At 31.4% G+C, this 13,783-nt stretch overlaps 1 protein-coding gene across 1 annotated transcript; it reads right to left on the bottom strand.

Moving 5' to 3' along the window:
- Positions 1-1,492: 1,492 nt before the first annotated feature.
- On the bottom strand, positions 1,493-13,565 carry LOC134719568 (interferon-inducible GTPase 1-like). The gene is made up of 5 exons (XM_063582562.1): positions 13,364-13,565; positions 12,231-12,323; positions 11,140-11,202; positions 9,879-9,923; positions 1,493-2,699 (listed from the first exon to the last, which is right to left on the bottom strand). Exons 1-5 carry the CDS (start codon positions 13,440-13,442, stop codon positions 1,597-1,599), a joined length of 1,383 nt encoding a protein of 460 aa, XP_063438632.1. The 5' UTR covers positions 13,443-13,565; the 3' UTR covers positions 1,493-1,596.
- Between the last annotated feature and the right edge of the window lie 218 nt (positions 13,566-13,783).

Below are 13,783 nucleotides of genomic sequence, written 5' to 3' on the forward strand. Positions count from 1 at the left end.
GTTCCTTGTTTGGATATGTAAAGACAGGTTGTCGTCAATTTACTATGCTGAGCCTGACTCAGCTAGTATAACCATGGGATTGTATCGCAATCTCGGCAAATTACAAAGAATAACAACTTGTGAGTGAAGCTTGTAGATTATAATTCCACCAGAAAGGATACAGGAGTTTTTACAGAGTGTGTAATGTTTGGTAAACTGAAAGAAATAAAAATACAATATTTTACAATATGTACGAAAGAAATATATGAATGTTCAATGCAATAATAATATCAAGTCAAAAACGAAAGTAGAATTCTCAGTTCAATTCATAGAAATAAACAATTACAGTTCGTATGGTTGAATAAACATGGAATCCAAGTTAACGGAATTAACGGTATATATATTTAACAGTTTATAATTGATTTGAAACGTACTTGACGGTGATTTGTCACAATATCCACAGGAGCAGTTTTGTCGTGGCATCCATTTGCAATAGACCGGTGAGGAAGAGAAAGTAAGCACTAGTGAAAATACGGAGAAGTCCAGATTATTTCCGGAAAATACGGATGTCTAAAAATCCAAACATATAGACTATACAGTGAATATATAATTGCGGATGTGATCCAGAATATTTACCTATGAATATAATTATTTTCTGTGACTGTATCTTACATTAATTTATAGGATCCTTTACTATAGATAATTTAGCTGATCTGTAACAATAACACCTTCATGCCTTATATATCATGTACTGTAGTACGCCGCTAGATTAAAACTGACGTGGAAAGGTAACACATGGCCAGCGAAAGCTCTTTTTTGAGAGCCCAGGTGGTCGTGTGGTCTAGCGGGACGGCTGCAGTGCAGGCGATTTGGTGTCACGATACCACAGTAGCATGGGTTCGAATCCCGGCGTGGGAAGAACCAAAAATTTGCGAAAGCAAATTTACAGATCTAACATTGTTGGGTTGATGTTTAGACGAGTTGTATATACATTATGCACACAGCCATGTATCACCATCATTGATGGCGATCCGATGGATACATCTGTTGTAGGGTTATATATATATATATATATATATATGTGTGTGTGTGTGTGTGTGTGTGTGTGTGAGTGTTTTAGCTCCACTGATGAGACCGGTTAATCCATCAGAAATTTTTTTTTTTTTTTTTAAATGTGTTCAATATTGAATTTGTGTTTAAAAATGTATGACCTCACAAAATCCTGTTGCGAACACGACAAAGATAATGGTATAACATAGAATTAATGTCTCGCCTTCTAAAAAAATATTGAACTGATTAGACATACTTGCTTTATTCAAATGTATGTATTTTAATAATATACAGACAATCTCAAATCTGAAAGTTTCTTCTGCAGAAAACCTTTCAGTGAAGACCGAATGAACAGGATTAAAAAGGCTAAATCAGTACTAAGTACATGAGAATTGATGACAAAAAATCCGAAAGGCTTTGCAAATTACAGTGTAGTCTATTCTTGGGATAAAAAATCGCTAGTTTTATGGAAAATTCGAAGTATTATATATATATTTGATTTATTATTATGACCATAACATGGTCAATAAAGAACTTATACACCGACATATTTTTTCATTCTGTTTATTATTGTTTGTGGTATTCGACAATGTAAGTGTACATTGCTTTGGCATCTTCTGCTAGTTCATTTAATAGATTTATCAAGAATGTTTTACAAAAACGATATCTTTTATTCACTGAGGCTAGGTCGGATCCTTTCCTACTTCTGAAATCTGTTAAAACATTTCCAATATATTCCACTGAATAAGGATGTTTCCTATTTTTGATGTTTTTCGCTAAGTCCTTATCTAGATCGAAAACGCGATAAAACATTTCAATTTCCTCTTTGATTTGCGAATCATAACTGAGGCCAACCGAATAAAAAACTGCAAATCTTATTGCCAAAAATAAGACTCTTCTCTTTAAGCCTTTATACTTTTTCTGAACTACTTCTTTTGTTAAAGTAGGTATTGAAAATAGAACAGCCTCAAATTTCGCAGGAGCAACTTTTTTTTCAATGAAGGAAATTAAATTATCCATTTCTCCGACAGAAGGCTCGTAACTTGAAATAAAGAAGATGTTAGCATCGTTCATGTCTCCAAATTTGTCCCATGATTGATTGATTTTCTTTTTAATCTCAAAAAGAACGTTTCTTTTTTGTTTTTCTTTAGTATCCAAAGCATCATCTATGTCTTCGTCAATTTTTGACCTTATGAAACAAAATTGTACTTTAGCATGTCGAAGGTGGGCAACAAACAATTTATCAGTTGATGTTGGAACCGTTCTGAAAAATATTAAAAATAAATCAAAGTCAGATATGATGACTTTCTCTAAAAAACCTTTGAAAGTCATTTTTGTTGTGTTGTACCCAGGAAGATCATGTAACAGTATCTGCTCATTTTTTGGATGTCGATATATGTTCACCTCCATGGTGGTATTGCCAAAGCCAACTTTGGCAAACGTTTCATCTCCATGTTCAACTCCACGAAATGCGTTAATGAAACTTGATTTGCCTGTTCCACTTTCTCCAGCAATTGCTACATTCACTTTTACTTTTTTCAACAAGTTTGCCTGTACAGCAAGAGTTTTCGCGAATGAATTAACTTTGCCCGATCTAAGTTTTCTTATGATTTCATCTTCAACATTAGCAAACTGTGCTTGATCTACAAGTTCTTCTATGATATCGTCATCTACAAATATATGGTACAACATTAGTAATTAAAGTTTTCTTAAAAGTAAGATATTTCATTAGTTTATATTCTATTTTAATTATTTCAAATCTGTGAAGATTAATGAATGAAATATTAATAATATCGATTAAAAATTCAACATACGTTCAGTGTCACTTTCGCTCTGAATAAGATGTTTGATCTGATGTCTCGTTAAGAGGAATTTTTCCTCAATAAAACTCTAGCAATAATTATCTAAGGGGTCAATGGGTATTCTGTTGCATACATAACTGTCTTTTCCTTCCTATATAAAAATGAGAAAGAAAATGAGGAGTCAAAGCGACAACAACCCGACCATAGAGCAGGCTGTTCAGTCGAATGCCATCAATGGGTTAAACATGTTTATGAGATATCAACCCTCCCCCTATACATCTAGCAAATGTGGAAAAGCAAACGCGTAACAATACGCACATTAAAATTCAGTTCAAGAGAAGTCCGATCTTGATGTCAGAAAATGTAAAAAAAGAAAATAAATAAAATTAAAAACCAATTGTTCAGAGAACAATTGAAGGTCTTTCCATCAAAACAATGTATTTTGATATGAAAGTTTTGAAACTAAGTTTAAAATGTCATTTCAATCGTCAAATGATAGCTTCTAGTACGCGGATTCCAAAAATATATGGTTTCCATACATTTTTTTTAAATAAGGGAGATAATTTGTGACTTCCGGTATGAAAAATGTTACTTACGATTATATTTTAATATTTACTTTACACTGATTCTAAAAATATCTGGTTCTATATACTTTTATATTAATAAAGTTCATAAAATAGCTACTTCCGGTTTACAAAAGGTAACTTCCGGTTGTTTTTTTTCAAATGGTTTGATACCTTTTTTCAAAAGTTTCATAGCTTTATCATGTATAAATATAAAATAAAAGCAAAGGTCAAAATCTAGAACGTCAAATTAAGCTATGACCTTGAGATCAATTTCAAGGTCATGAACTAAGGACCTCAAATCAAAAGACCATAGGTCTTAATTATATTTTGTTAATGAGTTATATCACCAAACGCGTATTTTTAAATACAAGAGGGGAGAAAACTCACTTTTACGTCTAATGTACCCTTGCAATAAAAATTTATGTAATACGACATGTCGCAACTAACAATTTAGTAAAAATAATTTGTAGATATCTTATACGGTCTTTTGATATAAGTGAAAATAAGCCAAATTCAAATATCAGAATATGACCTTGAGCTTTGACCTTGACCTATTTTTCATTCTTTTGGACCAAGGACCTCAAATCAAAAGATCCTAGCTCTCTTTCACTTTTGGTTTATAAGATATAACTGCATATCACTTATATCAGATGCATAAGAGGAAATAACTCTCATATGGAGCGGTCATATTGCTTCGGTCAAAATAGGACAAATCATGCCAAGGATATAACGAGCAATTTTGTAAAATAAATTTGTTGTTATCTTTTACGGTTGCGAAAGAGTTGTGAACACAAGGAAAACAGTGTTTGGGGAGATAACTCCTACAAAGAAAAGTATTCGGTTACGCAGGGTAAATTTAAAAAACGCTTAAACTGTTCGATATCATATACCAATTATCAAAGCGACATGTTGCGAAACAAATGTTTATCGCAAGAACAAAATGTGGCGGAAGAAAAAAAAAATAATCACAAGAAAGACAATAGGTCTTTCCACAGAAAAGTGGAAAGACCTAATGACAATAACACATAAAAAACAACAGACTTCTAGCAGTTACTTAGTAACTGACATGCCAGCTCCAGACCTCAATTAAACTGATTGAAAGATTATGTCTCCATCATATGAATATCAGGTACAATCCCTCCCGTTAGGGGTTTTGTATCATACTATCATAAAATATATGAGAAGAACATAACAGGTGTCATGCCAGCAACTTTTTTTTTTTAATAAATGTTTTTAGTTTCGATGCAAAGACCATATAAGTGAATCAATATTTAAGCCAAAATATGCAATCTTTAATGACCTGACAACAGTATCGTAACTATATCCCTTCTAAATAAGTCTGTTTAAAGGTTAAATAAACTTTTGAGGTGAATATTGACTTTTTGTGCCTTGTAAAGAATATTACCATACAAGATTGAAATACCTGAACGTATAAGATGTCTGCATGTTGAGTTATGATATACATACATTTGTAGTGACATTCAATAATTGTGACCTTGGTGTAGGCCGACTTAATGAATTGACCTACATTAATTACATGCATTCATTCTTAATGTTTCTGGTCATGAACAAACACGAAACGTTTACTATTTGACATAAATTAAACAGCAAAAATTAGATTTTATACATTAAACACAATTGTATACATAAAAAATTGCCAAAATAAAAGGAGAAATGAAGATCTTGTCGACAAGAACCCTCTAGAACTTGTTTTCTTGCGATTTGAAACAATAGATCCTAATGACTAGTATGATAAAGAAAACCAGAAAAACACTTTAAAAGTAACTGTTGACACAAACCTGTACGGTATAGTTTGTTTAATTAATGTCAATGTTGAAACTGGAAGCACTTCTATTAAATATTATAATAGGTATAATCCTCAGCTTTTTTTCTCATAAAACAATGAACATTTTTAATGTTTTTCACCGTTAACACCTTCAAATTAGTGTTTTTGAACGTATTTATAGCCAATGAGATCCATAAGAAGCACAAATTGCAATTATCATAAAAGCAAATAGTACAAAAGTAATGATATTTCTATACTATTATTAACTGAAAGATTATTCCTTTATAATCTTTAACTCTTCCTGTCAGATAAATTGGTCTCTAATAAATAAAACAAACAGAATTGACAAATACCGAGCAAATTCAAAATCGAAAGTCCGTAATCAAATTTCAAAATAAAAGCTCAATTGCATTATACCATAAATAACATACCAATTTCAAATTCCTGTCATACAGATGGTATTTTGAATGAGTCGAGAATGGTGGATAAAGTAGCTCAACCTCTCACTTGTATGACAGTCGTACACAATTGTAGTATATTGACAACAAGGTGTGATCAAAATAAACGTACATAATGTCACATATAGGGGTATAACAGTCAACATTGTGTCACAATTTTAATTACAAACAATGAGTTCAATTCTGATAGATGAATTGTGAAAATAGATAAAAACAGTTAGATACAATCATGATCTTGCAAAACAACACGAACCCCACCAAAAACTCAGAGTTATGTGTGCTTATGAAGGAACAACCGACCTTGCTTTACATGTGAAACCTGTCGTGTTGCTCGTACTACAAAACCCGGTAATCAGTCTAAATTGAAGAAAGGGAAATGGGAAGGTTGTTAAGAATAACTCATAATAGAGGTTTCTCAACATCTTACGAACGAACGAAAATCGCCCTAATTTGACGTAACTTGCCGTAACGAGAAAAGAGGGAGCAGTTATTTATCTTATAATATTGGATTATTGGCTGTGCGCTTCTTCCCTTTGAAATGTCTTTCATATGTAAAATATGCATGCTTGATTTTTTAAAAACATTTTGAATCAAATACATATTATATTTATTTGATATTATATAATATATAATATACAATTTATTGTTCAATCAACACAGTTGAAAGTCTTACTGATCTATCAATTTAAGCGAAGAATAAATAATATTTAATCAAAGGTCAGTAATCGTACAAGAAATTTTAATAAACATGATGACAACATCACTATTTAGTTTATGTGAAAAAGGTAAATATAGATATACGTTTAAAACCACATTTAGCTTCTTTTGATTTAAAATCTGTTGCTCAAGTTCAAACTTGCAAATGTCCTCTATGGGAACTTCCCAAACCAAAAATGATATTTGATCTCCGTGAATACAATAAAGATAAAACAAATCCTCTTTTAATTCAGCAACACTATGAAATTAAATTAAAGCCGATTATCTAGATTTTTCAACTGTCTATACTGATGGATCAAAAGATGGTGATAGAGTTGCATCTGCCATCTGATGCATCCATCTTTACTGCTGAAGCAGAAGCAATAATTTTGGTCTGAAATTTATTGCTTCTTCAGATAAATCCAAATTTATTATATGTTCGGATTCACTTTCATGTTTACAAGCTATACGAAATACTAAAATTAAAAACCCAACAATCCTGAAAATTTTATATGTAATGAGGAATTTAAAAATTCTTCTGAAGCAACCAACAATCAATCAATCAATGAAATACATATTTAAACTTATATATTGTGTTTTTTAAGTTATCATGGCCTTTTTCATTATATGTGTATATCATGTATATGTTTCCTTTATAGTATAATTATAAGTATATACACAATTTTTTTTCTTGTTTATTGTTTTCGTTAAGCTTTTATGGCATACTGTGCATATTTCCTCTGTTTTTTTTCATATTTTTCATTTTTTCTTTTTAGTTAGGGGTGTAATATATAAAAATGTATATTTTGATAACAATGTGACTACCAGTTTTGTTAGGGCTGTAGCACTCATACTTTCAACAAAAACACACATAACTCTATTTCTAACGATAAATAGAGTGCACCTTTAAATTTCTTAAACTGATTCCCAATAAATATAAGAAATAAAAAAGCTATGTTACGACGTGTCTATCCAAGATACTCTCCGACACGACAAAATGAAACACATAGTAACTCAAACCAATTGGACCCATAGAAGGGACGTGTGGATATATGAAAATACATTAAAGATGTGGTATCTCAATTACTTATCAATCTTTTAACATATTCTAATTTCGCAATGAAATGAATGAAATATTTGCCACTGAACGTTAAACACCAAACAATCAATCAACCAATTGCAAACTATATGTGTTGATTTTTTTAATCAAGAACATTATAAAAGAAACTGTTCTTTTTTAATAAATAAGGTAGATAAAGCGAACGCATATATACGACATGTCAACAAACGGAACTCAACGTAAGAAAACGAAACAGTCAACAACAGAAAATAAATTGGAACACGGATGTTTAATGAAAACAAAAAAATGCAAGGTTGCAAAAAAGGATATTAAGTTGTTTACTTTTGTCTTTTAAACACACTGCAGTATCGTAAGACATTTATTATGGATTTTATTATAATAAAATTACTGCTCCATAATGATACGTTCGTAGAGTTTTGTCCGTTCGTAAGATGTTGAGAAATCTCTAATAGGTCCTTACAATTTACAAAGGGAACATTTCATTTTCGCCTCTTGAAACTCTTGTTTTTTAGAAATTCTTTGTGAAAAGCAATCATCTACCTAGGAAATCATTCTTGGAAATACAAGCCCTGCAATACCATTTCAGTTATGCGAGTTTTGATTTTTCTACCCTGTATACCACATTGCCTCACATTCTCATTAAGAAAAAATTCACACACCTAATTAAATTGGCATTCAAAAAATCAGAATGTGAATATATATATGTTCAAACTCTTTTAGGTCATATTATAGTAGCAATAAACAAAATAACTATGTTATTTAGACATGCTTTGATACTATATATGCCCCTGAGTTTTTACTAGATAACATTTGTGTTCGCTTTGATTATCGGAATTCCAATGGGGACTAACTGTGCACCACTTATTGCGGAACTGTTTTTGTATTGTTATGAGTTACAATTTATGACAAAAATAAGCAAAGACCCATCGAAACAACATCTGATAATCAAATTTAATTATACTTTTAGATATTTGGATGATATTTTGGCTCTCAATAATGACGACTTCAGTATGTGTATTAATGAAATTTATCCTGTTGAACTTACTTTAAATAAAGCTAATACTAACAATGATCACTGCCCTTTTCTCGATCTTGATATCTATATCACTAACGGAAAGCTGAATACTAAAATATATGATAAGAGGGATGATTTTTCATTTCCTACCGTTAATTATCCGTTTTTAGATGGTGACGTTCCCTTGTCACCATTTAACGGTGTTTGAATATCTCAACTTGTACGATTCGCTCGTGTATGTAACAATGTTTTAGATTTTAACAAGAGAAATTTATGTATTACTGAAAAATTATTACACCATGGTTTTCGATATCACAAACTAGTCAAACCATTTACTAAATTTTATCATCGGTATAAAGACATCATTCGTAAATATAGCTCAACATGCATACTTCTAATACGTTCAGGTATTTCACATCCATTTTTTTATGGAAATATTCTTTATAAAGCACAAAGGTGTCAGTATTCACCTCAGAAACTTACAAAACCTTTGAATAGACTTATTAAGAAGGGATATAATTACGATACTGTTGTCAAGACATTAAAGATTGCATATTTTGGCGTTAATATTGAGTCACTGATATGGTCTTTGCATCGGAACTAAACACATTTATTCTAAAAACAGTTGTTGGCATGACACCGGTTATGTTCTTCTCATATATGTTATGATGGTATGATACTAAATCCCTAACGGGAAGGATTGTGCCTGATGTTCATATGATGATATCATAATCTTTCAGTCAGTTTAATTGAAGTCTGGAGCTGGCATGTCCGTTAACTGCTGGTAGTCTGTTGTTATTTATGTATTATTGTCATTTTGTTTATTTTTTTTGGTTACATCTTCTGACATCAGACTCAGGACTCAGACTTCTCTTGAACTGAATTTTAATGTGGGTATTGTTATGCTTTTACTTTTCTACATTGGTTAGAGGTATAGGGGGAGGGTTGAGATCTCACAAACATGTTTAACCCCGCCGCATTTTTGCGCCTGTCCCAAGTCAGGAGCCTCTGGCCTTTGTTAATCTTGTATTATTTTAATTTAAGTTTTTTGTGTATAATTTGGATATTAGTATGGCGTTCATTATCACTGGACTAGTATATATTTGTTTAGGGGCCAGCTGAAGGACGCCTCCGGGTGCGGGAATTTCTCGCAACATTGAAGACCTGTTGGTGACCTTCTGCTGTTGTTTTTTATTTGGTCGGGTTGTTGTCTCTTTGACACATTCTCAATTTCCATTCTCAATTTTATTTACTCTGTCTGGAGGAGCTGTTTAAATGTTGCTACATAAAGAAAGAAAAATTCATGATTGGAGAGCCGAAATCATCTCAGTCGTACATATTTTCTCAAGTTCGACTTTATAGATGAGGTTCAACATAAAAACCAAATTATTATTCCTATTAGTTTCTAAATCGAAATTGTTTATCAGTTTATTCAAAAATCTTACCTAATGTTTCTACATTACTATTCGACGAAATGCTGTCATCATAGTCTACAAAAGAATAGCACACCTCGTTTATATAAATAATGTCACTTTAATGTAGATGATAATACCACATTAAATAATTGTGAACATCTGTGGCGCTTTAACTTTATGGCTTGACCTTCATCATGAACAATCAAAACCACATACAACGACACATCAAAATGTATGAGATCACAAACATAAAAGCCTTTTGACCAAAAGTGATCTTTAAATTATAGCAGTGTACATCTTTTGGTAACCTTCTTGGCCTTTACACTTTCTGTTAATGTGAATGTCATTTTTCGTATAAACAATGGTTGCATTTATCTTCATATTTGTATATATAAACAAGAAGATGTGGTATGATTGCCAATGAGACAACTGTCCACAAGAGAACAAAATGACACAGAAATTAACAACTTAAGGTCCCGTACGGCCTTCAACAATGAGCACTGCCCACATCGCGTAGTCAGCTATAAAAGGCTCCGACATGTAAAACAATTCTAACGAGAAAACTAACAGCCTTATTCATGTACAAAAAATGAACGAAAAAAACTAATATGTAACACATAAACAAACGCCAACCGCTGAATTACTGGCTCCTAACTTGGGACAGGCACATACATACATAATGTGGCAGAATACAACATGTTTAATATGTAAATATTCACTAACATGTATAATTATTACATGCATGTCAATTGTTTGTAATCCTCGAGTAAGAGCTACGGGAAAACAAGGTAAATATCTTATTTTAAAATCCAAATTTACGTCCATAGCCCAGTCGTGATTTATGAACATGTAGTTCTATTTTACAAAGAACAAGATAAAATCTTCGAAAACGAAGAAAAACATTTTTTTCAAAATAATGTGCTTGCTGATATTCTCACCATTCTAGTCTATACTTTATTATATCGGTTAGGTATTACTTTTTTATAAGGAAGTACTTTGATACAACCTAATGGTCCATTGTTTGTTCCATTAAAAGAAATTTTCAATTCACCTCCTAATCCCGATTTATTACATGTATTATGTTGAGACTTTATAATGGTACAACTCCTGCGAAAACCCTGGGGACCCAATTCGCGAAAAAACGAGATCAAAACTAAGTGTGAGTTACAATTGTAACTTTATTAGAAGGCATGTTTTATGTTTAGTATTCTAAAGTTACAAACATGGATTAATGTCAGAGAAAGTGATTGAGAAAAAAAGGGATAAAAATGAAATAAATCGAGTCTGTTACCTGACAACGATTCACAATCTTCAGAAAAAGTGCCACCAAGAGAAACTCCAGTTGCCTTTTCACCTGTCAAATATAATTACCAACAAAAGTTAACTTATAATGAAAAGTATCTGTTCGTCCTACGTAGTTCTTGTGTATCAAGCCCGTCTCTTGTGTACTGCCTAATATAAAAACACATAATTACAGATATCTTATATTGCTACATCAAAAAAATTGAGCTAACTTATACTTATTTAAATTCGCCCAGTTAAGTGGTGTAATACATGATAGACCCTGTAATTACTGAAGCAATTTCGAGTTCAATAAGATACAGGTCTTCTTGCTCTCTTCGTTAAGACAAAATATTTACCTTTAAATAATGGATTGCTATTATCTAATTAGATCGATATACAAACACTTCCTAGAGACCAAACAAGAGGGTAACAAAGTGTTACAATATTCCTTAACTTTACTTTCAAACAGATCATCCAATAGTCAATATTCCAGTTGTGTATGTATCTCATATATTAATGAACCCGAATTAAAAATACTTCAGACACAAAAAAAGTATATTTCAAATCCGGATTATTATTAATACAAATAGAACACTCAAAAGTAGAACTAATAATTGATTTGCATTTAAGTTGTGACTCGTACTCTCTCGATACACTGGGTCGCCGCTTGTTTGAATTAATAAATTAACTTAACTGTACTTGGCAAAACTTTTATGAATTTGTGTTCCTCAATACTTTTCAACTTCGTATTTTTTTTGGCTGTTTTTACTGTTTTTGATTAGAATGTCACTGATGAGTCTTTTGTATACAAAAAGCGGGTCTGGCGCAAATACAAATTTGTAATCCTGGTATCTATGATGCGTTTATGTAATCGCTAAATTTGGTTTACTGTGGATTCATTATTATTCGTTGGTACCAATTTTAGTGGATTTAGTGGACACAGGCCTGAGGTGAGCCACAAAATTAAATACAAACTTTCCTCACTCCTCGAACATAAGTACCCACGAATATTAATGAATCAACAATATTCGATGTTTTTATACTTTTATATCAAGAGATAAACGACATCAGAACATATGGTTAGTATTGTTGTCTTACCATAACTTCTAGCAATTGTCAAAGACGTCTCGTTTACATCTTTTTCTTGTGAGCTTTCTTTGAAACACTCATCTTCGGAGATATTTTTTTCTTCTACAAATTATTTAAATTGATAGAACAAAGTTAATTGTACACACAATTTTATAACACATACTTTCAAACAATTCTCTTACTGTTTTTAAATTTAGTTATTATTCAATTTAAAGTGTTGCAGAAAAAACCCATCGTCTAAACATAAAATCAAACATTTTTATACGATGAAAAAGGACCAGTTATGACGTTTCGCACGATGCTGCTACTAGTAAGCGTTACACGAGTTTATCAATTATAAGACGATGTTTAAATTGACAAAAAAAATGTTTAAGAGTTTAAGCTCATATTTGATCAGAACATGAAAATCGGTTTCTGAAAAAATACATATATGTAACAAATTTAATTTTAAATTATAGATTTGCCAGCGGTTTCACATAGGAAAATGCATACATTCATTTCAAAACTTACACAGAATTTTGTTAAATATGAATTAAAAATTGACTTTATTTTCCCTAATATTTTGTATATATCTATTGCCCTTTCATTGCATTTAGTTGCCATTCATTTTGTGTTATAATTTCTGTCATTTTCTGATGATATCGTTTTCACAAAAGATCTTGCATTTGCAAGTATTATATTTGAAAATTATGTGTTTCTCATTTCCGCATCTTTGCGGCATTACGTATGTCTTTTGTTGTTGTAATTTTCCTGCAATGTTTTTTTTGTTAGTGTTTCACTATAACAACAGTAATATTGTAGTCAAGTTTCCTAATGATCAGGGGAAAAAAATAACAAATAGAAGAGGCACGTGTCACTGATCTCTTGCACACAAAATTTAACGGTGCACCTGACGTTTTTGTTTGAGTTTAGTGGTATTATAAATTTCGGTTCCCATTTATTTTTTTCAAAAATTTTAAACTAATTAAAAAAAAACACACAATGGATTTATCAAGGTGACCAGTCTATGCATTCCTTTTAATGAAAATTTATAGCAGAATGCAATTTGTACCAACACCGGGCAACATCATATGTAAATAAATATTGTTCATTGGTTATTTCAAATATGTTGGTAAGTTAGCTTTATACTCATAATTTTTTACCTGAAACTTTTTTTGTGTTTTCTGTTCCACAATTTTGACCAAATCTGGTGTCATTAGTTATTGTATTCGCACTTTGCATGTCATCTGTTATTCCCAAACAGGTAAGTTCCTTTGGTTTAATTTGTGCAATCTGAAATCCACATTTCTCGCAAAATCTGTGACTTTTTTCCACTAAATTAAGAGCACTTGTTGCATCGGTTATTGTCAGATGAATTCATAGTTACTGGAGAAAAAGCATATATTTTTGATCTATATAATTAAATTAAACAAACCCATTAAAATCCAATTCCACAAATTGGATTTATATTTACTTACTTTATCTTTTTTTATGTTTATATCGCTAATATGGCCATTGGAGGTCAACTCGATAACTAAATGGCGTCAAGACTAAAATACACAAGAAAAAAGCTACCCATGACC

This window comes from Mytilus trossulus, chromosome 5 (genome assembly GCF_036588685.1).
Source record: "Mytilus trossulus isolate FHL-02 chromosome 5, PNRI_Mtr1.1.1.hap1, whole genome shotgun sequence".
Taxonomy (NCBI): Eukaryota; Metazoa; Mollusca; class Bivalvia; order Mytilida; family Mytilidae; genus Mytilus; species Mytilus trossulus.

Coding starts and splice junctions, on each gene's coding strand:
- LOC134719568 (XM_063582562.1), bottom strand. CDS start 13,442: ATGCAAAGTGCGAATACAATAACTAATGACACCAGATTTGGTCAAAAT. Junction 12,324..13,363: donor AAACACAAAAAAAGTTTCAG/GTAAAAAATTAT, acceptor AATAATTTGTAG/AAGAAAAAAATATCTCCGAA. Junction 9,924..11,139: donor AGATTGTGAATCGTTGTCAG/GTAACAGACTCG, acceptor ATTCTTTTGTAG/ACTATGATGACAGCATTTCG.